The following is a 25,590-nucleotide window of genomic DNA, read 5'->3' as shown; positions in this document are numbered from 1 at the left end:
GCCAGTGAAAAGGACTAGTATTTAAAATATATTTTAATGAGAACACAATGATTTACATTTCTTAATACGAAACTGCTCTGGCCTTAGGACTTAACTGCTTCTTGGTCTATGGGGTTTAGATGCCACCGCACTAATTCCCCAGTGCTCTTGAGGCACATGTTGGACATGTCCTCCTCTGTTGGAAGTCCTTGGGGTAACTTCAGGGGCTTGATCCTGTAACATAAAGAAATGCTTTTAGAATTATACCAGGTAACACATTTTTTTTTAAATTGTTGAAGTAGCGAACAACAAACCTTATCAAATGTTTAACCACTTTCAGTTTTGCATTCACTGAAGGGATATTCTTGTGAACTTGAGGAGTATGTGCCTACAGAGAAAGGAAATCATGTAATGGATTGGATTCAGAACAGATGGTCCCATATTTCACCAAAATGTGAAAATGAAGGCCTGTTATGTCTAAATCAAAGTTTCAAATAAATTACACTAAATAATATATTTAAACAAAAGAAATAGTAAAAATACACCTTAAAGTTTAAGAATTATACAATTTAAAGCAAATTTAAACCTCTCATAAGATGACTTAAATAGTTGCATACTTTTTCTAGTCCAAGCATCTTTATTGTATCTTTTTCCCAATATGGACGTCTTTTTGTACTTTTTATTCTGGTAACAATATGCAGTTTATGAGGGTGCTGTGGATCCCCACCATATTTTTCATGATCTGCAGGTGAAGGCTGAAATACCTAAGAAGGAAAAATTATAAATGGTAAATTTTCAACTTCTATGTATCTATGTGTCTAAGTATCTTTTCTTCTTAAAAAAGAAAAAAAAAAAGACTACATAATGATCTCATCCCAAATCTTTCTGTAATCCTAGCCTCAAACTGAACATTTATACCCATTTGATTACTTAGATAGACAAAGTCTAATAATTTCATACTCTGAAAAAAGTATCGCACAAAGATCGTTTTAAGACTGAAGCAGGAGCAATCAAAGGACACTACTGTATTAGCACTAAAAAAGCTCAGCACAGCTGCACCCTCCACCCCATTCAAGCAGGGAACAAAGATAGGCCTACAATGACAGTAACACATGAGGATCCTTAAAGAGTATGTACAAAGCACCAGAAGAGGACAAATGACTGCCTATGAAGGATTAGAAATGGGTCCACAGAACTGACTCTCTAAGAATCAAAAAGTTCCAGTACGCTATCCCATGGAAAACTTCCCTACGTACATAAAATGTACTGAATAAGGATGTATATGGTAATACCATTTGTAATACTGAAAAAAAAAAATTTTTTTTTTTAAAGATTTTATTTATTTATTTGACAGATAGATCACAAGCAGGCAGAGAGGCAGGCGGAGAGAGAGAGGAGGAAGCAGGCTCCCCACTGAGCAGAGAGCCCGATGCGGGGCTCGATCCCAGGACCCTGGGATCATGACCTGAGCCGAAGGCAGAGGCTTTAACCCACTGAGCCACCCAGGTGCCCTAATACTGAAAAATTTAAAGGTCACATCCATGTTCCTCATAGGGTAACTATATGAATTACAATGCATACATTCTAAATAAAACTAAAATTAACAATAACAAAACCGAACAAAATATGATACGACTAAATAATGATGCATCCAATAGGATACAATGCTGCCATTAAAATAAGGTCTACTATCTTAGCAGCTACTAACTTTGAAGAATGGCCACAAAACATTCTTAAGCAAAAAAATAATAATAATAATAATAAAAAATAAAATCCATACAACCATGTGTAATAGGATTTTTTAAGAAAAGATTTTATTTATTTGAGAGAAAAAGGAGAGATAGAGAGCATGAGCAGGGAGAAAGGGCAGAGGGAAAAAGAGATGCAGAGCCCCTGCCTGACATAGGACTCAAACCCAGGACCCTGGGATCATGACCTGAACCAAAGTCAGACACTTAACTAACTAAGCCACCCAGGCACCCTTGTAGTAGGCTCTTGGATTTGTTTCATCTGTACCAAAATACACAGGTTTGTATATATGATATATTACATAAATACTGATTCTAAGAAATCATATTATATACACACACACACACTTAGGTACCTATAAGGGTTTCAAAGATACTAGATTAAGAATCATACCTCCCGGGAATCACACACACAAAAGATGGCACTTTAATCAAAAAGCATGTAATTCAGGGGCACCTGGGTGGCTCAGTCGTTAAGCATCTGCCTTCGGCTCAGGTCACGATCCCAGGGTCCTGGGATTAAGCCCCACATCGGGTTCCCCGATCAGCAGGAAGCCTGCTTCTCCCCCTTCCACTCCCCCTGCTTGTGTTTCCTCGCTCACTATGTCTCTCTCTGTCAAAAAAAGGGGCATATAATTCAATCATTAAAATAATATTGCAGAAACTTATCTGCTGAGAGGTTCCCACTATATTGCTAAATGAAGAAAGCAGCTAGAAAAACATTATACATGAGATATTCATATCTTTTAAAAATATAAAACAGAAAAGGATGTGGAAGATATTAACAGTAGCTGTGGTAGGTGGGATTAAGTATGCTTTTCAGTTGTTTTTGCTTGTTTGGATTTTCTAGGCGTTTTGAAGAGACCCAGGGTGAGAAGAATGGTGGAAGACAGAGGATGGGGCAGGCATCCCAAAGAAAAGGAGAGAAGAAAGAAAGAAACATTGTAAAGAGCATGGAATACTTGGGAAAATCAAGTGGTTCTATGTGGCTAATGTAGGAAAAAAAAACATGAAAAGCAATGTAGCTAGTATTTTCCGAAAGAATGGTATGTACAGATAAATCTAGCAGAGAAAACTCAAAGATCCCAAGTTGCACTATTCGATATAGAAGTGAACACAGAGTCACATGTCTGAGCAGGAAGAAGACTCACCATTTTCTGAGGACAATGGTAATATGAAAACACAAAATATTAAGGCAAAAAACCATAAGCAGGAATAAAGAGATCCCAAGATGATAAAAACCTACTACTACAAAGGCCAGTAGTACATTTAAAAAGAAAAAAAAAATCATTATTTAGATAAATTCCACCATGTTTTATTTAAACTCTACCATACCACCAACCTCCACAAATTACTTAACATAAAAGTTTTCAATATTACAAAAGCAGGTACCTTTTAAAACATCACATGCTTAAAAAAATAGTAACGTTAACCCCCCTCTCCCAACACTTATTCTTACTTTATCTGGAATTCTTGACTTGGTAAATTTGTGACGAATCCAATCCATGTAAATAAGAGACTCCATACCTTTTGTCATCGTCTAAAACATGATATAAAACATTTCTTTAAAGAACTCTGTCTAGTGCAGAAATCCATACCTACCAATTTTTAGGTGACAAGTCTGTTTTTACCTAATCTATAATTATCAAACATTTATCTCAGCCCCTTAGCTGAAAGAATATATTCATCTTACCACTAACATTAGAAAGCAAAAAGCACATACAGATTTTCTGTTTTTTTCCCAAGATTTCATTTAAATTCCAGTTTGTTAACATAGTGTACTCTTAGTTTCAGGTGTAGAATTTAGTGATTCATCACTTACCTACAACAGCTGGTACTCATTGCAAGTGCCCTCCTGAATTCCCATCACCCATTTAGCCCATCCCCACCCCTCCAGTAACCCTCAGTTTGTTCTCTAGAGTTAAGAGTCTGTTTTCTGGTTTGCCCCTCTTTTCTCATTTCCCCTATGTTCTTCTGTTCTGTAACTTAAATTCCACATAGGAGTGAAACAGAGACTTCTGATCAGGGGTTGCAATATTTTTCTGTAAAGGATCAAACAGGAAGTTATTTCCAGCTTTGGGGCTGCATGGTTTCCACTGCCAAGTCTCAACTCTGCTAATGGGGGACAAAAGCAACCCAGAACAGTATGTAAATAAGTGGGTATGGCTACTTCCAATAAAGCCTGATTTACAGAAGTAGGTGGTGGACTGAATTTGACCTGCAGATGGTAGTTTGCCAACTCCTGCTCTATACAATGTGGAATAATATTCTTCAACAATACTCTGTAAAAAGAAATGAGTTTATGGTTTTCTTTCTAATCCCTATAATGCCATCACTCCTAGTTCCTATCTCTTTTTCCCCTTCAGCAATCTTCAGTCCTGTTGCTCTCAGTTGGCTAAAGTGAAAGGATTCACTGCCAATGCTTCATATCTGGAAACTCCTCTCTGGATGGGCAATATTCACTCCCTTCATGGCTTCTCTGTCCTGCAGAGACCCATACATAATTAAAGAGTAGGAGTGAATGAGAGATGGAAAGGAAAAATATGGGCTTCTAATTCTGATTCTGCGCTTATCAGCTGTGAGAAATGAGACACTTATCCTCTCAGAGAGTCAATTGCCTCAGCTATTTCAAAAGGAAATAATACTAACACCACAGGACTAATCTAAGGTTAAGGTAATGTATGTAAAGCACCTAACATTATTATCTATAGCCAGCAGCATACCTGTATCTAGGCTCTGGCCCTCATGAACAGATTAGGCAGAGCTGCTTAATTTCTGTAAGAAAGACTAGAAGGAAATACATGAAAATACAAGCATAAATGGTTTCTGGAGAGTGCATTTCTTCTTTCTGCTCCTCCATAGTTTTTTATTTTTCTATGATTGAAAATATAATGTTTTCATAACTGAAGACAATAAACCCTTAAACTTTTAAAAAGATTAAGGGGAAATCAACATTGGACATTTTTTACCAGCATGTTCTCTAGGAAAAGACCTTTTGTGATGTCAAATCCTTAGTGATAAAACAGCAGATAAATCATAAATAAAACTGACCCTCAACATTAAAAAAAACAATATATAAAAAAAGGAACTTGTGCAGTTTAACTTGCCTGTTTTGTTAATTACAAAAGAGAAAGAAACAGTTCTTAAGGAATTAAAAAGAGAGAGAGAGAGAGAGAGAGAGAGAGAGAGAGAACTTGAAAAGAAAAACTTACTTGGAGTCTGCCTGGGGGCCTCTGAACTATTGAGCGCAAAATCCCCGCCATGAGTGTGGTGACGGTTTTCTTCTGAGGCTACGACAAGCAGAAAATAGATCCATGGGTTAAATGTGTCTTGGAAATTGACAGTTAATTAACTTGGAAATCAAGTTAATTATAAACTTGATTTAAGTTTCACAGTGAAATCTTATTATTTTAATAAAATAAAGGTAAGAATTAAGTTATAATAAATATGTTACTCGGAGTTCAGCAAAACCATAGGTAGTAACTATACATTAACCACATCCCATTTTTGCCAGATGAGTTAGAACCTAAGTTGACTCAACAAAAATGGGTAAAGGAGGTTATTATTATTTAAAAGTTTTCTTCAACAACGAGCACAAAGAACGCTTTGTTATAGAATCAGAAAATGGAAGGGCTAGAAGGGACTGAAGAAATCCTGACTCCTAGAACTAGAATGAACAACCTTCTTATGTGGAAAATGAAAAATCAATCATTTACCCAAGGGCATCCAGCAATCCAAGGAGTATACGGTCTAGAGCCCAATTCTAGTTCCTAGTCCAGTGCATTTTCACTAAATCATAACCCCTTTCTGATAAAAAGTAAACCATAACTTCCTTTTTTGCATATTTGTATTTTTAAACTATTCTTAAATTTCTATGATGTGAAGTCATGTTAATTTAGACACAAATAATTACAACTACTATACTGATATATACTGAAAACAGAAAAGATTAGGTTTATGAAGTACATGTATATTTTGGATAGGTTATTTAATTTGTGTGCTTCAATTTTTTCCTGAAGAATATAATAAAAAGAATAAAAGAAAGAATATAATACCTAACTTGCAAATGAGTTATTCTAAAAACTCCTAAAACAGTATCTAGCACATAAGAAGCCCTCAATAAATGGTAGCTTTTACTATAACAAAAATATTAAATTATTACAAAACCGTAATAAGAATACTCTAACACACCAAAATAGGATATAATGCTGTATTTCAGTGAATCCACCAGATTCTGACTCATTCAAGCTCTGCAAGTCTTTCCTGTGATGTGGACAAAGCAATGAAGTTGTGGGAATCAATGCAAGGTGTCCCATTAAAAGAGCCAGACTTCAGAAAAATTTTTAGCTACTGAACCAGTCTCTCAAAATTAATTATGTATTCAGTTTTAGAAGATAACTACCAAATCCTTAGAACCATGAAAGCAGAATTTTGTCTTGTTCACTTCCTACTCTCAGCATTAGCACAGTACCTGATGAACAGTAGGCACCCAATGTTTGTTTCTGAATGTCTGAATCAAATAATGGGTTAGAGCTATGGTCTGCTCAACTCAGAATTCAGAATATACATCAAAATATCTTGACTGTCATTCCGACTTCAGACCTCAAACACTATCACACAGCATAACAATTTCTAGTTCAAATCAGCATCTAGTTCAAATCATCAGCCACTGCTTGGCTGGTTGTTTATATATATTTCGTATCAAGGCTCTTAGAAGAGATGCTTAATTTTCCTTAGAAGAGATGCTTATTTAATCCTCCCACCCTTCAATCAAATAGGTTATGATAAAGTATTTACTTTACCATACTTCTTCCTCCCAAGTTAAATAATATACTAACCCAACTCATCTGGCTTCACACTTTGTTACTTTTTTCTTATCACTTAAATTTCAACAAAAGCCTCCTCAATGGCCTTCTGGCTTCCATTCTAACTTCCCTAAGATCTTTTCTCCATGGCAGCAATCATCTAATTAAAATCCTAAATCAGATCATGTCAACTCCTTTTCTCAAAACCTTCCAGTGACCCAGGCTTTCTCACCATTGGATTAAGAAGTAACATATAAGCAAGAGGAAAAAGCCAGAATAAATCCATGTGATCGAATGACACAGATTAGAGTTTGAGTTCATGTTTAGCTAAATATAGTGATGGATAAAGAAATAATCACAGACACGTATGTACACGTGGGTTAGCTCTGTTAGCTAAAAAGACCAAAAAGCAATGGCATCCCGGTAGCAGTGAGCATACCCAGCACCCTGATCTTAGCATTCTCTAATAAAAGAAAAAATGGCTGATTGGAGGGCTACAGCAGGGAATATACAAACAAGAGCATCTTGTAGCACTAGAAAGGAACCAATCAAAAAATCAAAATGATGGGAGCATGTCAAAGGGACATAGGAAAAGAGCTCCCAGTGGCTAAAGCTGGACCAATATGAGCAACAAAGTAAGTAACAAAGTATTGGCTTATAATCCAAACTATAAAATAACCATTTCCATACTCATATAAATGAAGAAGTAAATTAATGGGAGAGAACAAATCTCCCTTAGAGAATTCCAAATAACTTATGCAGATATTTCCCTCTCAAAAAGGTGGAGAAAAACCACTCATCTCTTAAGTATAAGCTGTGCTTAATAACTTGCTCCCTGAGTACAGTATAGAAAGGGGGAAAATAACATTGTACTAGAGAAACTTCACAAACACTATGTCTGCCAGGTGATCACGGTTAATATCAACTGTTATAAAAGTCAAGCTGATAGCATGCACACTCGATAGGATGGAATGAGAATGGCACTTCTTGTCTGTGGTTTTCTTCCCCAAAACCCCTGACACCAGGCTGAGAGAAAAACATCAAACTTCATTTGAAGGACATTGTGAAAAATACTTGACCAGTACCTCGTCAAATACCTGAGTGCCTTAAAACTGTCAAGGTCACCAAAAACAAGTAAAGTGAGATACTACCATAGTCAAGAGGAGCCTAAGGTGCTATGACGACTAAATGGGATTCTGGAACAGTTAAAGGACATCTAGTAAACACTAAGAAATCTGAACGAAGTTTGAAATTTGGTCAATGTTGTATCAATAGTGATTCATCAATTATAACACATATGTACCATACTAATGTACCATACTAACCATACATTTCCCCTAATAAAAGGGGAAATCAGGTGTGGGGTATATAGGAACTCTAGACTATCTTCACAACTTTCCCATAAACCTAAAATTATTCTAAAATAAAAAAGTTAATTTATTAAATACCCAAAAGCTTTAATGCATGAGAGTCACAGCCAGTCCTTAACCCCCACCTCTAGGACTTCATCTCCAGTCACTCTTAATCAATACCCACACTGGCCCCCTTACGGGTCCTCCAAGTTGCCAGGCAGCCATGCTCCTTTGGACAGGCTGTTCTTTCTCCTGGAATGCTCCTGATATTCATACTTAATTCTCTTAGTTCCTTCAATTCTTGGCTCAAATCTTTTTTCAGTGGGGCCTACCCTGATTCCATTATTCAATATTTTGACGGACCCCCAAATTGTCAGACTTCTTACTTCCCTTGATTTTCTTTCCATAGCACTTATCTTCTAACACAGTTTATTAGGTTTGTTGTTTACTGTCTGTCTCCATCCGGGAACATGTTAATTCCACAAGGACAATAATTTTTATATTTTATTTTGTTTTTGGTCTGCCCTGTCTCTTCACAGAGGTATCCCAAGTATATACCTAAAGCAGCACATGTCATGGACTAGGCACACAATCGGTTTTTGTTGAACTAAGTTTAATTCACCGACTTCAGAAGGAGTAACAGTCAAAAGTTATAAGTTCTAATAAAAAGTAAAGATTATTGTTAATAATAAGGCACACAACTCTTGGACCTTGAAGTAACTAAACCATCTTCTACTGTACAATAACCTCTCTTGCACCGATGCAAAAGAAGAATACATACGTCATGAGAAGTATGATCCCTTTTCCATTAAAAAAGGAAAAAAAAAAAAAAGAATGTGTGTATACAGAGAAAACCTCTGGAAGGCTATCAGTAAGCAAAATGTTAACATACCCCTGCGGGGAAGGCTATCAAGGCGATTTTCTGCTCCCAGTTAATGTCTGAATAGTTTTAGACATCTATTTAACGACAAATGGAGGGGAAACACAAATGAAAACCCACAACACAGAATATCCCTTTCAATAAACCGAGATCCCTGAAGGCAATATATGTCTCTTCTTGTAATTACTCATGCCTATCAAGTAATAGGCAGTCCTCCTCCTCATCCGCGCCTCCTGGCAAAAAGACACAGAACAGTCCGCTGTGGCTAGGTGGTGATCAAAACATGGTTGCAAAATTACAGGTTTTGGTAAAACGGTAAATTTTTAAACTGCCAACCCCGGAAAATGCAATTAGGTAAGATTTTATCTTTATTAACAAAAATCAAGTTACGCTGACCCCCAGTGGGAAACCGAAATAATAAAACAGAAGCAAAGAAACTGCTCAAACCAACCTGAATTCCCTTCCTCACTAAGCTATCCCGCCTAGGCGGCCCGGCCCTCGGGCTCCAAGAGTCGGGCTCAACAAACCGAGGGGCTCGGGAACTGGGAAACAGCATCCGATCAACCACTGGCTTTTCGCGAGGCCGTGGGACAGTACATGGGCGCAGGGCCATTTAGGTTCCTGCGACCCGCAAACTCAGAATCCAACAGGAAAACCAATCGGCATCTCCATAGCGTTCCCACGTACGTACTCCCAAGAAAAAATGCAAAACTTTCCGCCACTCATTCCCCTCTCACCAGCCACGGCTCAATCTGGTTCAAACCGAACCCACTCACCGAGTGTAAAGTGAACAGTGTTAAGAAGAGAAAGCGCTACACTTAACCCCTGCCGTCACAGCGCGCACCGATGGCGAAAACACGCACTCTTAGTTCCGGCTTTGTCCCGCCCACTCACAGGCTATAAAAAGAGCGCAGGCGCACTGGTGTCACGTGCTCGCCCCCGGAAGCGCGACCAGCTGGCTCGGCTCTGGGTTTGGGGGCGGAGGAGAGTTTCGGAGCTATGGCGAAGTCCGGGAGGGAGGTGGATACCCAGAGCGTGGCTGCGTTCACCGTGTTAAAGCGGGCGGTGGAGCTAGACTCGGAGTCCCGGTACCAGCAGGCTCTGGTTTGTTACCAAGAGGGGATAGACCTGCTCATGCAGGTTCTGAAAGGTGAGCAGGGAGCCGTGGAGAGAGGATTAGAAGGAAGGAACTGGATCCCTTGGTATCTGGGTCGGAGTGAAAGTGAAAGATCCTTTCTGTGAAAGGAAGCAAATACGGAAGGTGGATATTGTACAGAACAAGTGGACTGGTTTCTTTTATATCTTTAATAGATGTCATCAAATAAGAGGGACAGTACTCTCGATTTTAAAGAGACAGAATAAAATGTAATATATAAACTTTCATAGGACTAGTTTTGAGCAAAATGTAAAAGACATTTTGGGATCAGTTTGGAAAGTTTGAGTATGGATTGGGTAACACTCAAATTACTGACTTTGTTAAGCAGTATGGTATTTTTGAAAACTGTCTTTGGTTGTTTTTTTTTTTTTTTAAAGATTTTATTGATTTATTTTGACAGACAGAAATCACAAATAGGCAGAGAAGCAGAGAGAGAGAGAGAGAGAGAGAGAGAGGAGGAAGCAGGCTCTCTGCCGAGCAGAGAGCCCGATGCAGGGCTCGATCCCAGGATCCTGGAATCATGACCTGAGCCGAAGGCAGAGGCTTTAACCCACTGAGCCACCCAGGCGCCCCTGTCTTTGGTTTTTAGAGATGTAGACTGAAGTGTCCTGGGAAGAATTTGTCATGATGGCTAAATTTAATTTTAAGGAAAAAAAAAAAAAAAACAGTTGGAGCAAATGTGGCAAAATGTGGCAAATCTACATGATGGGTAATAAGGGTGTTCATTACACTATGATTACTTTTCTGTTTAGACATTTTGGTTAGAAGTAAACAAAAATCATGTAGCGGTAAAAGAAAAAACATTTGTAAGAAACGTGTGTACTGAATTTCAGTGGGAGAAATGCATAGGATTGTGGGTGGGGCAGCGAGACTTTATCTGTCCCGTAGTTATTCAATTTTGAGAAGTACCCAAACAACCATTAACAGCTAGTACAATCCCTGGCCTGTAGTAGACACCCAGTAATTAGGTATTAAACTGATTTTAGACTGGCCCCTGCTCCACACCCTCTGGGGCTCCCAGTCTGGTCTAAGATCTCCCCATTGTGCCTTTTAGGGTAAGTGTTACAGAAGCTTTGAAAAGACAGCAGAGAGTGGGGTGCTTTGGTCAGATCTGTAAAACTACAGGAGCGTCTGGGTGACTCAGTTGGTTAAGCGTCTGACTTCAGCTCAGGTCATGATACTGGAGTTCTGAGATAGAGCAGCCCACTGGGTTCCACACACAGCTAGCTGAGACTCTGCTTCTCCTTCTGCCCCTCCCCCCACTCCTGCGTGCCCATACTCTCTCAAAATCCAACAAAAAAAAGAACTATAAAACTGCTTTGGGAAAGCTCATTTGATGATGATAATGATGGTGATGATAAGAGTAATTATCATTTATAAGTGCTGAGTGGTGGCACTGTGCGGAGTACATCAAAATCATGATCTTGTTTCATCCCTCCAATTGCCCTATAAAGTAGGAGGTGATATCATTCTCATTTGCAGCATAGCATTAAGCTTTTCAGTTCTACCACAATTAGTTGGGTCACAATTGGAACCCAGAGTTTTAAAGACTCAGGTATACTGACTGCCAAAAAGACAGTGTACCCTATTGCTCTGCTAAAGTTCTGGTGTTTTAGGATTTGTTTGTTGGAACACTTCTCAAGTTCTGGCACTCTGGGAATCTGAGTCAGGAGAATCACAGTTTTGCTCCAGTGTGCTCTGCTGATTCTATGTGGAATTTAAGAAACAAACAAGCAAAAAAAAAGAGGGAGGCAAACCAAGAAACAGACTCGTAACTATAGAGAATAAACTGATGGGAGTTTAAAAATGAAATTATTATGGAAAATATAAGCAGTATCAAAAGGACGGAATGAAGAAACTAGAAGTGAGTTGGTGACTGGGTTTTGGGGGGTGGGGCTTGGGGTAAGATTTTATTGATAATGTATATTTTAAAAATACCATACATTTTTGGGGTGGCTGGGAAAATGATTGAACATGAACTATAATGGGGAAGTCTGAAAGAGAAGCTGGTTTTGTGGAAGAAAGATATTGTTTGCTGTGTTTTGATTATGCTAAGATTTCAGGCTTGTGGTTGATTAGACAAAATAGTTATCAGACTCAGGTTTGATATGTAATAAGCCCCCTTTGTCACCTCTCCAAATTTGGGGTCCCTGCCAGTGAGGCACAATTTCAGAATCTCGACTCCTATATAAAGCTGTTTCAGAGGCTTAGTGTAAAAAATGAAGGTCTTGTGTGATCAGGGCAAATTTGAGCCCATTTGTGCATTTTAGGACTGAGGCAAACAAACCATGTCTAAGGATAGGAAATTTGTAGAAGACTTGAGAAACTGGAAATAATGCCTGTACTAACTAGAAAAACTCTTTGGAAATTTGAGAATGTATTTTTAAATTTGTAGGTACCAAAGATGACACAAAGAAATCTAATCTCAGAAAGCGAATTACTGGCTACATGGATAGAGCAGAAATAGTGAAGAAATACTTGGATCAAGAAAAAGAAGGTAAAGAGGCTGATTTACAGAATGTGTCTATAAGCTGTTGCAACAAAGCCCATTTCCTGCCTTGTTTTTGGTTCTGCCTTTTGGAACTCTTTGTGGTCTGGACCGTTTAAGCCTAGAGGTTTACTCTGCATTTCCACTTCCCTATACATAATCTATTAACCTTTTTGGGGGGATCCCGGGGGGAGGTGGTTTTCACATACCCTGTTGAGAATCTGATGAGAGCTATACATACTGCAAACTCTGCATGCTTCTTTAAGGAATTCACAGATCCCTATGAAGCTTAGTGTGAACTGCAGTTGAAAGGATACTGCACAGAAATAGGGAATGTAAATCCTATATTTTATTTGTATTTCCCTTTAGAAAAGGACCAAAATGTCGAAGTAGCTAAAGAAACTCTTGGGACCTCTTTAGGATTTTGCTGTGAATCAAAACATTTCAGGAGTTAAGTATTCCTAATGACTAGAGATGCCGTAGGTGTCCTTCTCTACTTAGTAGTCTTATTCTTGGTTTCAGCTCAGGTCTTGATCTCAGGGTTGTGAGACTGAGCCCTGTGTTGGGCTCTGTGCGCAGGCAGCATAGAGTCAGCTTAAGATCCTCTCTCCCTCTGCCCCTCCCTGCACCCTGCTCTAAATAAATAAATAAATAAGTAAAATCTTCAAAAGATCCATTAAAAAAAAAACAACAACACATCAGTGGCTCCAGCCCTCAGCTGCTCTTCTTCACTGTCCTTATACAGCAACCCCCCACCCACCTTCCTAGTATTCTGTATGAGCCCATACCATTGGTATCTCCCTCCCCGAGCTCATCTGTTGGGTTGGAATAAAATAGTGTTTTCTTCACCCTAAATTGAAATGTACAATGAAATTTCCTTTTAGAGCATGGGTGAAATATAGTACCATCAGCATTGTGTTTTGAATACATTGGCTTGAAAACTGGTGCATAGTTGCTAATATTATATTTGTGGAAACATTAGGAACAGAATCCAAACTTCTGGGTTTTAAATAAACTTTAAATGTGCAACCATCATATAAATTAGGAACTGCCATTAGAGGTCATATTGTTAAAAAATCTTAAGGGTCTGTGATAATGAATTAATAATTGTTCATTTGGAAGGAACAAAAACAGTGGATCTATTTTACTGATCCTGTGGCATCCTAGTCATTGGCTTGGGTTGTTAAGAAGTGCTATGAATTTCTGCGTAAAATATTCTCTGTAAGTTCTAAGAAAGACTTCTAAATTCCATATAATACTGCATTTACATGTTTCATACTTTAGCTATTAAATTGAGGATATAAAAAGACTTAAATCTGAAGAGGACAAGGTAGCCCCTGAGTTCTAGCTTACGGTTCTACTCATGGTGACAGAATGTCAGCTATCATACATCTAGGCTTCTCTCGAATCAACTGCCTGGTCTATAGGGTTCGACTCAAGAATATGTTCCAGGAAATCTCTGGAACTTTCCTACTTGGCCTCCATGAAGATAGAAGTCACTTACGGAATTGTTTGCCTTATTTATCTCTGTGTATAGCATCTTAAATTATCCCTCGTATATCTGTAGTAGGTATTCAGATATGTTTGCTGAGTGGAGACGTTAAGAAAATGAACTCGTACCTGATCCTGATTAATCACTGTATGTAAATATGTGTAGAAAGAAAATAAATGGTCGCTGATTTTATTATTTTATTGTTGATCTTTATTATTATTTTATTATTGAAATTATTATTGAAACAATTATTGTTTTGTAGATGGAAAATATCACGAGCAGATTAAAATAGAAGAGAATGCAACAGGTTTCAGTTATGAGTCGCTTTTTCAAAAATACCTTAATGAAACAGTTAGAGAAGTTTGGATACAAGATCCTTATATTAGGCAGATTCATCAGGTAAGTGAAGTGTACAAAAGTACAATGAAATGTTATTTAAAATGTATGAGTTAATAACCTGTCCCAATGTCTTTCAGCTATATAACTTTCTTCGATTTTGTGAGATGCTTATTAAGAAACCATGTAAAGTAAAAACTATTCATCTTCTCACCTCTCTGGATGAAGTAGGTATCTGGAAGCATTTACTTTCTTCGTTAACTTTATTCAGTTAGGAGATGTAGTTTGAGTAAGGAAAATGTGGACACACTTCAGCTAGAACTATTTCTTTGGGAATTATCTAACAATAGGCCTAAAATACCTGCCAAGAAATATTGTTGATTTTTTTCTGATTTTGTTTTACCTTGGTTTGGCCACTTTGCTAAACTCTCAAATTCAAGTAGCTCGTCAGTTTAGTCTCTTATATGTTCCAGGAGATGATCACATGCCTGCACTATAGGTAATTTTGTCTCTTCTTTACCAGTGATTATATCTCTTTTTCTTAATTTATTGTATTGGCCTTTGGGTGGATCATAGCATGATAGTGAGCATTTCCATCTTGATTTTGACTTAAATAGGAATGCTTCTAAATAAACCAGATTCCTAGGATTAATTTGAAAAGAAAGCAGCCCCATCTGAATAACTAAACAACATTACTAAAACACATTTTAGGAGAAGGGACAGAATGGTGTTATGTACACATTAGGAAAAAACATTTTCATAAAAACAAGTGCTATTAAACTGCTTCATACTCCGGTTAATAGACTTTGAAACTAGTATAGAATCTTTCCCATTTTAATTCATCCATGATACACATTGCACAGCTTAATAATGATTTAAAATACTAGTAACTGGGGCGCCTGGGTGGCTCAGTGGGTTAAGCCGCTGCCTTCGGCTCAGGTCATGATCTCAGGGTCCTGGGATCGAGTCCCGCATCGGGCTCTCTGCTCAGCGGGGAGCCTGCTTCCCTCTCTCTCTCTCTCTCTCTGCCTGCCTCTCTGTCTACTTGTGATCTCTCTCTGTCAAATAAATAAATAAAATCTTAAAAAAAAAAAATAAAAAAAAAATAAAATACTAGTAACTGAACAGAAAATTGTATTTTTCCTATTAACAGGGTAGTGGGAAACAGCAGCAAAGTAGTGGTCTGCAAGAAATAAAAGAGTCACTCCAGAATCATGGGGTGCTGTTGGAAATAGAATATTCTTCTTCAATTCATGACCGAGAAATTAGGTTAGTGTGTACCAATATTTTAATTTTTATGCTGTTGAAAATACTTATTTTTATTTCTTTTAATACACTTATATAATTGTATATAAATATTCAGTTTAGTAAAATTTTAAGTAAAGCTCAATTTTAGTATCTTTTCACTTTTGAGGAAAAAAAAATCTGGCTTATTATGTCTGAGTTCATAATGGAATTCATAATGGAATAAAGTTTACGTGTTCTATTTCATGTCAGAAGAGGAAGTACTTTTCTATTCAAGTATGTAGTGTTATGGTATTGGAATAATTTTCTGGTGATAGTATTTAATATTCTGATGATTTTAGTATTCTTACAGTTTATTAAATAATCTCATAGGTGTGATAGTATGCGACAGTGTCTAGAAGGAAACAGTATATGCAGGTATTTTAGTAGTGTGTTCCTCTATTTAGCACAGTGGCTTTCATATGTTTATAGTAACTGCACCCTTAGTTTTAATGAAAACTTAAGCACAACCTAAATGCAGAGCAGGTGAAAATGCAGTGCTGTGGTTGAAGCAGAGGTCAGGATCCAGAGCTCTTCTTGCTTATGTTCTCCATCTCTAGGTAGGGGAACCCCTGTAACACACTATAGTCTGCCTGAATACACGTAGCGAAACAGGAAGGATTTGTCAGAAATCTGAAATTCAAGAGTAAGATTTAATTGAATTGTCACACTTGTTACTGGCTAATCAAATCAATTAATGGTTTCTTTGGATATTTTTATTTCATTGTAGACATAGCCCATGAGTAAACCCTGGTTTGGTTCAACTCATGGCACTGCAGAAAGTGATTTTCTTTGTTAGGAGGAAATGTTGCTGGTGCTTGCTACACTACACCTTTGATAACTGTCTGATCTAAATTTCTGGAATATAATACTGTATACTATTTCAATAGGTTTAATAATGGATGGATGATTAAGATTGGAAGGGGACTTGACTATTTTAAGAAACCACAGGTAGGATATAGTCTTATGAGTATGTTATACTCTTTTTGTATCATTTTAACAACATGGCTGTGGGTATCTTTAATTAAAAAAAAACTCTTTTTTCTTCTCTTCTTAGAGTCGTTTTTCCCTTGGATATTGTGATTTTGATTTAAGACCATGTCATGAAACAACAGTGGACATTTTTCATAATAAGCACACAAAAAAAATATGATGGGTAGCAGCTTAATTTGCATTATATATTTCTATTTTAAGTGAATATTGATTTTGTTACTTTGGACAGATCATTCCTATAATTATGAATTTAACAATAAATTTTTACATTTCTACTAATTTATGGATCCATTTTTCAGTTATGTAACCAATCCTAAATATTTTTATAAATACATTATTCAGTAGATTTACAGTATTTCCAGTCACAAGGTTAATTTGAACATTTTACTAGCTTTCTCTTATTTGACTGTTGGAGAATGAATCAATAAATAATGAGTACCAATTATGAAAATGAGTTGGATGTTAATCTTGCCCCAGGAGTTTAGCATCTGGGAGGAAAAATCATGGATTAGAGTATTCTTTTAAGAGGCAGATGGGCTTGTGGGTCTAATAACCAGGAAAAAAATGTTAATTTTATTACAATTACGTGTCCCTGTTAGAAATTCACCAACATTCATTTATCCAGTATCACTTTACTCCATAAAGGCAAATCAACCTGCTTAGTTATGCAGATACATTTTGCTGCTTATTCAACCTTGGTTGGCACATTTGTAAAGCTTTGCAGCTTATAATCAACTGTTCTGGGTAAGCTTATCCATCCAGATGCCAGTTGACTGGTTGGGGATGAAGACTAGGTTCCATGGAGATAGGCTGGGGTTGGGGATAAAGGTAGGAATAACGGGCAGTCCAGAAGCTTAAAGAATAAGCTAAGCCAGTGGAGGGAAATAGAAGTACTCGTGTTGGGGAATACATGCATATAAACATCATATCTGGAGAAGACCGAAGATTACCTTCAAGATTAAATAGTGTTTGTAGGACCAAAGCCAGGTAGAAGCCATGGGAATAAGGTCAGGCAGAGTGGTCCTGGATGACTTGGACACCAGGTTTATGTTTTACCTCTGGGAGCCAGCAGTCACCTGACTGAATTGACATAAAAGACCAACAAGGGATTCCAGAAAAGTTCCTAATGTTTTTGTTTAATATTTTCAGGTTCAGGTGCTGATAATGCTGAACCTGAAAAGTCTCAAGGCAGTTTGTCAAGCTTTTTCATATGGAAATTCAGGGTCTCAGGAGAGCAAGTGTTGGACTTAATCAGAAGTTACTTTCTGCAAAGTATTGTAGCTTATTTTGCCAGGTGCCTATCAGGATGTGGAAGTAGAAGGGCTTTTCATTCAGGTGAGAACATGTATTAGACCTCCTCCTTTTTATGTTAAAATAACCACTCTGATTTCTTCTAGAGCATGTGAATCTATCACTATAGAGATTCAGCAGTCACAACCCTATGAAATTAACTTTGGGTTAACCAACCTACATAGGGATACTGCCTAAGAGGTACTGATATTTAAGGAAGAGCACCTATCCATTATTTATAGTAATGTATAAAGCAATAATGCATCCATTATTCTAGATATTTGAAACCTATCCCCAGATCCAACTAAAACATTAGAAGACTACCATATGCAAGTTACTTATTAAATACATCAAGAAATGTGCAAGAACTGTGTGAGAAAACTGTAAACTTTATGGAAGAATGTAAAAGAAAACTAGGAAAGACAATTATATTCTTGAATGGGAAGGCTTAATAAGATGTTATTTCTCCCTAATTTGTAAATTAAATGACAAAGAGACTAACACTAGGAGACTTGCTTGACAAGTCTAGAGACAAAAAGTTATAATATATATATTTTTAAAGTATGGGCATAAGAATGAACAAATCAGTGGGGTAGAGTAAAGAGTCTGGAAACATCTGAGAGAGAAAGTAAATGTGTATATGGGTCCTTAATGCACAACAAAGTTATGATTCATATTAGTGGGGAAAGAGTAGACTATTCCATAAATGTTTGGAAATTAGAGCTCTACCTCACATAGAGGTTATTCTGTTAAAGAGCTAATTAAATGAAAAAAAAAATTTTTTTTCCCTAAGATTTTATTCACTTGGGAGAAAGAGAACATGAGAGAGAGACAGATAGCAAGGGCAGAGATATAGAGGGAAAAGCAGGCTCCCTGCTGAGCAGGGAGCCTGATGTGGGACTCCATCCCAGGATTCTGGGATCATGACCCAACCCAAGGCAGATGCTTAATTGACTGAGCCATCCAGGTGCCCTGAAAAAAAAGTTAATGCTCCACTAAATATACTAGGTATAACACAAAACCCAGGAATTATCAAGGAAAGGAAAAGGCAAAAGATTTGATCATGTAAATATTAAAAACTTGAGAGAACCATAAAAAGTTATGTTGACATCAAATTTATAGCATATAGAGAAAGGGTGAATAGTACTAATATATAAGGAAGATAGCCAGATTTTCCAGAAGTGAATTCAGTCTTGCCTCCTCCTCCCTTAGCCTTATCAAGGACTTTGCCCTTTGAGCGATCTTTTCCTCTCTGCTGCATTGTTTCTGCCAGTACGGACCTGCCCAGCCAAGATACCACCCACCCTATTGCTTTGTTCTTTGTGAACAAACTCCCTAGAGTTCTCTATACAATTTTTTCCCATTTCCTTACCACGTATTCATACTTCAGTGCACTTTAACCAGGCTACCCAGTTAGTCCACTGAAATTCCTCTTGTCAAGGTCACCAATGACTTCCATTATTACCATATCCGGTGGGTACTTCCTAACCTTCATATTACTTGAACTTTCAGGAGTATTTGACCCAATTGGCCACTCCCTTCTTAAAGTTCTTAAATTCCATGAAACATACTTTCCTTCTCCTCCATCCTGTCTTTTAAATATTGGTATTCTCCTAAATTAGATATTAAGTAGAACCACTTTTTTTTCTTTTAAATCTACACTCTCCCTCATGTGATTATACCAGTAATTTCTTATTGAAAAGCCACAGAAACTGCTCTTACCTGATGTAAGCAAAAAGATTATAAAGATAGTGGGTAGTTCCGACCTTCACCCAAAGAGTTACAGACTGGGCCTTGGAAGTGCTGCAGTGAAAAAACCCGTATCTAGAATCACATCACAGAACTAATTGTTGGTACCACTGCTGGCCTCAAAGCCTGAACTTTAAGTAGCCTTATTACCACTTCTATCATTTAAATTATTGGGCACTTAAACGCTGCCATGCTTAGCACCTCTACCCCAGAAATTCAGGCCCTGGTACAACTGCCAGAGAAAGGTTTTCCCCACCCTAGGTTCACTTCATCATGTTCCATTCAGAATCTGAAGCAAGTACATCAGATTGGTCTAAGTCATGTACCCTCACCCTAGATTCAAGAGAGGCTTAGGAAGAGAGTACAGTGAAAATTTCAGTGTCCATAGAGGGGAGTGTTGTTTTTCAACCTCTGGAGTTCCCCAGGTGAAATTCAAAACTGGTGTCCATACACTCAGGGAAAGGAGAGACTGAAGAAGGAGGCAGACCACTCCAGATTGGTAGGTGGGGTTTAATAAGCAATGCAACTTACAAATGAGGCTTGTCTTGGGTGGCTACAAGATAAGTAATCTCCACACATGCCGTGGAGAGAGGGTCAAGAATTCATGGAGACCTTGATGGGATACAAGTAACATACACAATCTGGATAGTCTCAGTACCATATTACTCTCTCAAAGCTGAGTCCATGAAGTGGCTTCCAGTGTGGGAGCACTGGGCAGAACACACATTCCAAGGATGGGGAGGGTGTAAAGAGCCTCTGATTGCCCATATCCAGTTCAGGGCTCAACTGCAGTCACATCCTTTTGACATCTCTAACAGGTGGGTTCTGCCTTGCAGTAAGGTTTTTTAAGTTGGAGAATTCCTCAAAGAGTGGGGGGACTCAGGTGTTAAACACTTATGCTTTAAGATGAATATAAAGATTCACAAGTGTCCATTTTCATGACTTAAAATACTACGTATATGCTGTCACCTCCTAAATATATAGATTAAGCCGAAACTTTCCTTGGAGCTGTGATCCTATAAATTCAGCGGCCTATTTGGCATTTTTTTCTGGCATTTCAGAAGCACACAGTCATTTCAAATACAGGATGCTGCAACTGAACTTTAGAAACACATTCCCCCACTGGGAATGGTATGGGAGCATCCATCCAGTTGCTCAAATAAGAAATCTAGGAATCACTCTTGATTCCTCATCTCCTTTATCCTCATATGGAAGCAATCAGAAAATTCTGTGGACTCTCACTGCAAAACATACCTTTTCTATTCCAGGTGATGTTTGTTAAATTTCCCTTTTGGAACTTGAAGTCTTTATCACCTTTCACCTGATGATATCCTCGCTTTTAAGAAACAAATGGTATCAGAAAAGCACGAGTGCTTTATTGCCCCAAAGCATATCATGCCAGGTTTTTATACCTTTCTTGGAAAGCAATTTTAACACATTGCAGCAAATATAATGCATAAAAAGTATGCCTATGAGAAATCTCTTCAAAATTGTTTATTTGCTATTTAGTATTGCTGGAGAAGAACAGAAGGACCTGCCTATGAAACCTGACTCAAATGAAGAATGGTTAGACTGCCAATTATGTTTGTCCCAGGAGCCCCTTGAAAAGTAAAATCCTCTTCACTTATTCCACTCCCACACTGAGAGAACCAGTTACAGGCAAAACCCTGTGTGTCCACTCCTATCCCTCCCCTTCATCATAAAAAAAGGGGTGAGATGTGGATCCACTCAGTTACAAGAAGAGAGCTCATAAGAGCTAAATTCATGTGTTAAAATCCTAACCCCCAGTACCTCAGAATATAACTGTATTTGGAGATAAGGTCTTCAAAGAATTATAGAGTTAAAATGATGTCTTTAGAGTGGACCCTAATCCAGTAAGATTGGTGTCCTTATAAGAAGTGGAAATTTTGACATAGATATGTACACTCAGAGGAAACCTAACAGCACCCCAGTTGGTGTTAAAGGTTAATGTGCGTCAAGCTTATGCACTTCTTGCTTGCTGTCCTAAATCCCAGTTTATAGCAGTACTAACCTACTTCCTTTAAGATCCTGCACACTGAGGAACTTGAGGAACAAAGAACCAGACTTTCCAGAAGATAAGGCTTGACCACACTCAAAAATAGCCACCACTGACCAGGGCATCCTCAGTAAGAGACATTGGGAGCCTTGATTCCTGGTACAGGGGGAGGAGTCTATACTGCCTTGCCAGGATATGGCTCATTGGGCTGCAGGGGCATCCTTTACTGAGAGACACTTAGGAGCCTTGACTATTGACAGAGCAGAGGATTCTGTAAGATTTTTAGAGGACCGATGATTAACTGCTGAGCACCAACTTCTCCTGCACATAGCACCCCTCACCATTTCCTGCACCTTCCCTTTTAAAAATGTATTTCCCCTAGACAGGAAAGAAGGTCTTTGAGACGTTAATCTCCCATTTTTCCATGTTGCCAACTTCTTCAATAAAACAACCTTTCCTTTTCCTCCAAGACTTACCTCTTGAGTATTGCCTTTGGAGCGGTGAGTTTGGAACTGGCCCCCTGTCTGATAATAGAAAGACCATGTGAGGATACAGCAAGAAGGCAGCTATCTACAGGCCAAGGGGAGAGGCCACAGGAGACACCAAACCCATTCAGCACTTTGATCTTGGACTTCCTGGCCTCCAGAACTGTGAGAAAATATATTTTTATTATTTAAGCCACATAATCTGTGGTATTTTGTTATGGCAGCCCTAGCAAACTAATATACACTGCTTTGTTGTTTCCCTTTAAAAGGAATCAGAATGAAACCTTGTCCTGAAAATGGAAGTCATCCTTAATTTTTGACAAAGGCTTAACACAATGTCAGCATCTCTCCACGGATACTGCCAGCATTACCTCTGCTGGGATTCCTGCAGTAGTCTCCTAAAAGGCTTTCTGCTTCCTGTCTTCTCTTCCTCCAATCCATTCTCCACAGAGCAGACGAAGAGTCTATAACAACTGCAGTATCATTGCACTTAAAATAAGATCTATGTCTACCTTGGGCTATCTGTCCCTCCATGATCTGGTCTCTTTTCTCTCCATCCCCATCTTGCTCCATTCTCCCCCTTGTTCTCACACTTCAATTTGCTTATACTTCCTTTGCAATAACCTTTTACCTGCTTTAGGGCTCTCTGAGTGCTGTTGTGTGGTAGAGTATACTTTAGAAAAATGTTTGCAATCGCTTCTCGGCCTTTTGGCTAAGATCAAGTGTAGAAAAATGTTTGCAATAAGATCTCTCAGACCCAGTAATAATTTTTATAATGACTTTGACATTCCTCCCATGAAGAGGTGGTTATCGATGTTCTCTCCTCTTGGATTTGGGTGCACGTGAGACTATACAAGTTGCTTCCGGGATAAGATGTAAAAGGAAATCATTTCTGTTAGACTTTCTTGAGTCACTTGTTCTGGGAATCCAGCTACCATGCTGTGAGGAAGTTCAGGCAGCCTTGATTAGGCCCAAGTGGAAAGGAATTGAAGCCTTCAACCCATAGGTCCAGCTGAGCTCCCAGGCAACTGCCAGCACCAACTTGCCAGCCATGTGAGCCATCTTGAAACAGGTATCTCCAGCTCTTTAGGCTGTCCTAGCCTATGCCACTGGATCATACGCACTATCCCCATGAAAGCTCAAATTGTAGATTTATGAATAAAATAAATGTTGTTTTAAGCCACCAAGTTTTGGAGTGGTTTGTTAAGAGGCAATAAATAACTGACAAAACTGAGAATGCTCTCCTCCCCATTCCACTCTGCTTGGCTGCTTCTCATTTTTCAGGTCTCCATTTCAATGTCCTCTCCCTGATAGCTCTAGGTAGGTAGCCCCTATTATTGTCTGTTTTAACTACCTGGGCTTTTCTTGCCTTATAATTATATACTGATTTGTTTGTGTTAGGCTCATGTTTTTTAAACTCCAGTCTTGACCTAATAATGGTGATAAAATCATTTTTAAAAGGTGAAATAAAACCAAATATAAAATATCAAGTAAGTAAATAATAAATAGTATAGGATAAACATTGTATTGTAAAACTTGTTAGGGATAGATAATATCTGTGCTAGTACGTTATATAAAACATATTTTTTTACTCTAGTTTTTAAGGAGTTTGATATATAAATTGTCAATTCCTGAGCTAAGTCTCTTTGACTCACCATGAACATCCAACAGCTACAAAGTACCTGGCACATAGTAAGCATTCAGAAAACATACACTAAATACTGTAGAAATCAGAGGAGTATGTGAGTGAACTATAAAAACACAAAGTGGTTGTTGGCGATGTTACTCCTTGAAGAAATTTGGCAACGAGAAGATGTAGAGATACAACAAAACCTTAAGCAGGGATTTTGGGGAGAGAAGAGACATGAGCATGTTCATTCACTATGTGTGAGAATCCAGTAAGTGGAGACAGAAAACGTAAGATAAAAAATATAAACATTTAATAGTAGAAGGCCCAAAAATTTGGAAAGGACAAAGATCCAGCTACAACTAGCCTTAAGGGAAAGGTGTTATTTGAGAACGAATGAGAAATGTTGAGAGGAAATGGGGTGCAGGAGGAGCTCATTTATGAAGGCTTCCACTGTCAAATTATGAGTCAAGGTTTGTGACAAGAGGAGTAGAGTTCTGAGTTTAAGAAAGTGGAAACACTTATGAATAAGGCTTCTGAAGCATGAGGGAGTCAATGGAGAGGAACTGAATCTGACACCAATAGAGCATAAATACAAATATGAAATTGGGTTAATTTGCATGATTATGTGAATTTTCTTCCACCATTGCCTGCCATCTGGGTATGACAGGAGTAAAAATTCAGCTGATGGAATAATAATAAAACAAAGGCCATTGTAAGTCAAGAGAGAAAAGCAAATGAGAATGCTGGTAAGATAAGACAGTATACTTGAAAGAATTCAGGGTTGGATAGGAAGGGAGATGAAGCAAGAGATTTTAAGGGTTAAGGGCTTAGAAAAGTGCAATGGGTTTAATTTAATGGGAGAGGACAGTGGATGAGAAAGTACAGCTGATACTTGAATAATGTGGGGGTTAGAGGTGCTGACCATGGCAGTTGAAAATCCACATAAAACTTTGACTGCCCAAAAAATGTAACTAGTAGCCTACTGAACAGCAGCCTTACTAGTAACCATCAAGACATATTTTGTATGTATTATATACTGTATTCTTACAATGAAGCTAGAAAAAATGTTACTTAAAAATCATAAGAGAGGGTCTCCTGGGTAGCTCAGTCGGTTGGGCGTCTGCCTTTAGCTCAGGTCATGATCTCAGGGTCCTGGGATTGAGTCCCACATGGGGCTCCCTTCTCTGCGGGGAGCCTGCTTCTCCCTCTCACTCTGCCTCTCCCCCTGCTTATGCTCTCTCTCTCAGATAAATAAAATATTTAAAAAAAAATCGTAAGTGGGGGCACCTGGGTGGCTCAGTGGGTTGAGCCTCTGCCTTCAGCTTGGGTCATGATCTCAGGTCCTGGGATTGAGCCCTGTGTCAGGCTCTCTGCTCAGCAGGGAGCCTGCTTCCCCGCCTCTCTCTGCCTGCCTCTCTGCCTATTTGTGATCTCTCTCTCTCTCTCAAATAAAATCTTTTTAAAAAATCGTAAGAGAAAATACATTTATAGCACTGTCAAACATCTACATGTAATTGAATCCATGCAGTTCAAACCCACTATTCAAGGGTCAACCGTATAATTAAAAGGAAGAATTTTAGAGTTTAAATTATCAGAGGTGACAAGAAGCCTGGGTTATATTCCTTAGGGGTGAGAAAAAGAACTAACTCAGAGATTATAGTGTTGAGTATCATATACACCCCCATGATGGTAACGGAAAAAGGAGCAGATATATGTGTGCTAGATGAAAAAAAAAATCATTGAAAAAAGAGGACTTAAGAAAACACGGACTAGGTGACAATTCCTAACAGTGAATAGTCACTGAAAGAGACTAGGTCTTTTTTTTCTTTTTTTAAAGATTTTATTTATTTATTTGACAGACAGATATCACAAGTAGGCAGAGAGGCAGGCAGAGAGAGAGAGGAGG

The 25,590-nt window shown here is 38.2% G+C and overlaps 2 protein-coding genes across 7 annotated transcripts in view; one reads left to right on the top strand and one right to left on the bottom strand.

The window, feature by feature from the left end:
- Window positions 1-15: 15 nt before the first annotated feature.
- LOC111155883 (mitochondrial ribosomal protein L30) lies at window positions 16-9,655 on the bottom strand. Of its 2 annotated transcripts, none has more exons than XM_022516337.1 (6): window positions 9,541-9,655; window positions 4,940-5,017; window positions 3,187-3,267; window positions 597-743; window positions 294-367; window positions 16-213 (listed from the first exon to the last, which is right to left on the bottom strand). In XM_022516337.1, the coding sequence occupies exons 2-6, from the start codon at window positions 4,988-4,990 to the stop codon at window positions 84-86; spliced, it is 483 nt and encodes a 160-aa protein (XP_022372045.1). In that variant the 5' UTR covers window positions 4,991-5,017; window positions 9,541-9,655; the 3' UTR covers window positions 16-83. The 2 variants fall into 2 exon arrangements, with proteins under 2 accessions (XP_022372045.1, XP_022372044.1); XM_022516336.1 differs by having other exon boundaries at window positions 9,216-9,607.
- A 60-nt stretch (window positions 9,656-9,715) lies between these two features.
- Window positions 9,716-25,590, top strand: part of LOC111155899 (microtubule interacting and trafficking domain containing 1) — a 17,321-nt gene continuing 1,446 nt past the window's right edge. The window contains exons 1-8 of one of the 5 annotated variants that reach the window (XR_002641160.1): window positions 9,716-9,914; window positions 12,316-12,417; window positions 14,163-14,299; window positions 14,377-14,463; window positions 15,390-15,505; window positions 16,411-16,471; window positions 17,663-17,848; window positions 22,040-22,068. Coding sequence is in view for 3 of the 5 variants with exons in the window: in XM_022516362.1 (XP_022372070.1) it covers window positions 9,764-9,914; window positions 12,316-12,417; window positions 14,163-14,299; window positions 14,377-14,463; window positions 15,390-15,505; window positions 16,411-16,471; window positions 17,663-17,764 (756 nt within the window). In the remaining 2 variants the exon portion in view is untranslated. The other 4 variants (XR_002641161.1, XM_022516362.1, XM_022516364.1 and 1 more) reach the window with 4 other exon arrangements.

The sequence above is a fragment of the Enhydra lutris genome, unplaced genomic scaffold (genome assembly GCF_002288905.1).
Source record: "Enhydra lutris kenyoni isolate GAN:26980312 unplaced genomic scaffold, ASM228890v2 scaffoldscaffold44, whole genome shotgun sequence".
Taxonomy (NCBI): Eukaryota; Metazoa; Chordata; class Mammalia; order Carnivora; family Mustelidae; genus Enhydra; species Enhydra lutris.
Note: the sequence above shows the minus strand (reverse complement) of the source record. Positions and strands in the feature narration are given on the sequence as shown.

Bases quoted from the DNA above. Each gene is read 5' to 3' on its own strand.
- LOC111155883 (XM_022516336.1), bottom strand. From the start codon at position 9,377: ATGGCCCTGCGCCCATGTACTGTCCCACGGCCTCGCGAAAAGCCAGTG. The intron at 3,268-4,939 runs GTAAGTTTTTCT...ATCATGTTTTAG, and splicing joins GGCCCCCAGGCAGACTCCAA to ACGATGACAAAAGGTATGGA. The intron at 368-596 runs GTATGCAACTAT...CTTTCTCTGTAG, and splicing joins AGATGCTTGGACTAGAAAAA to GCACATACTCCTCAAGTTCA.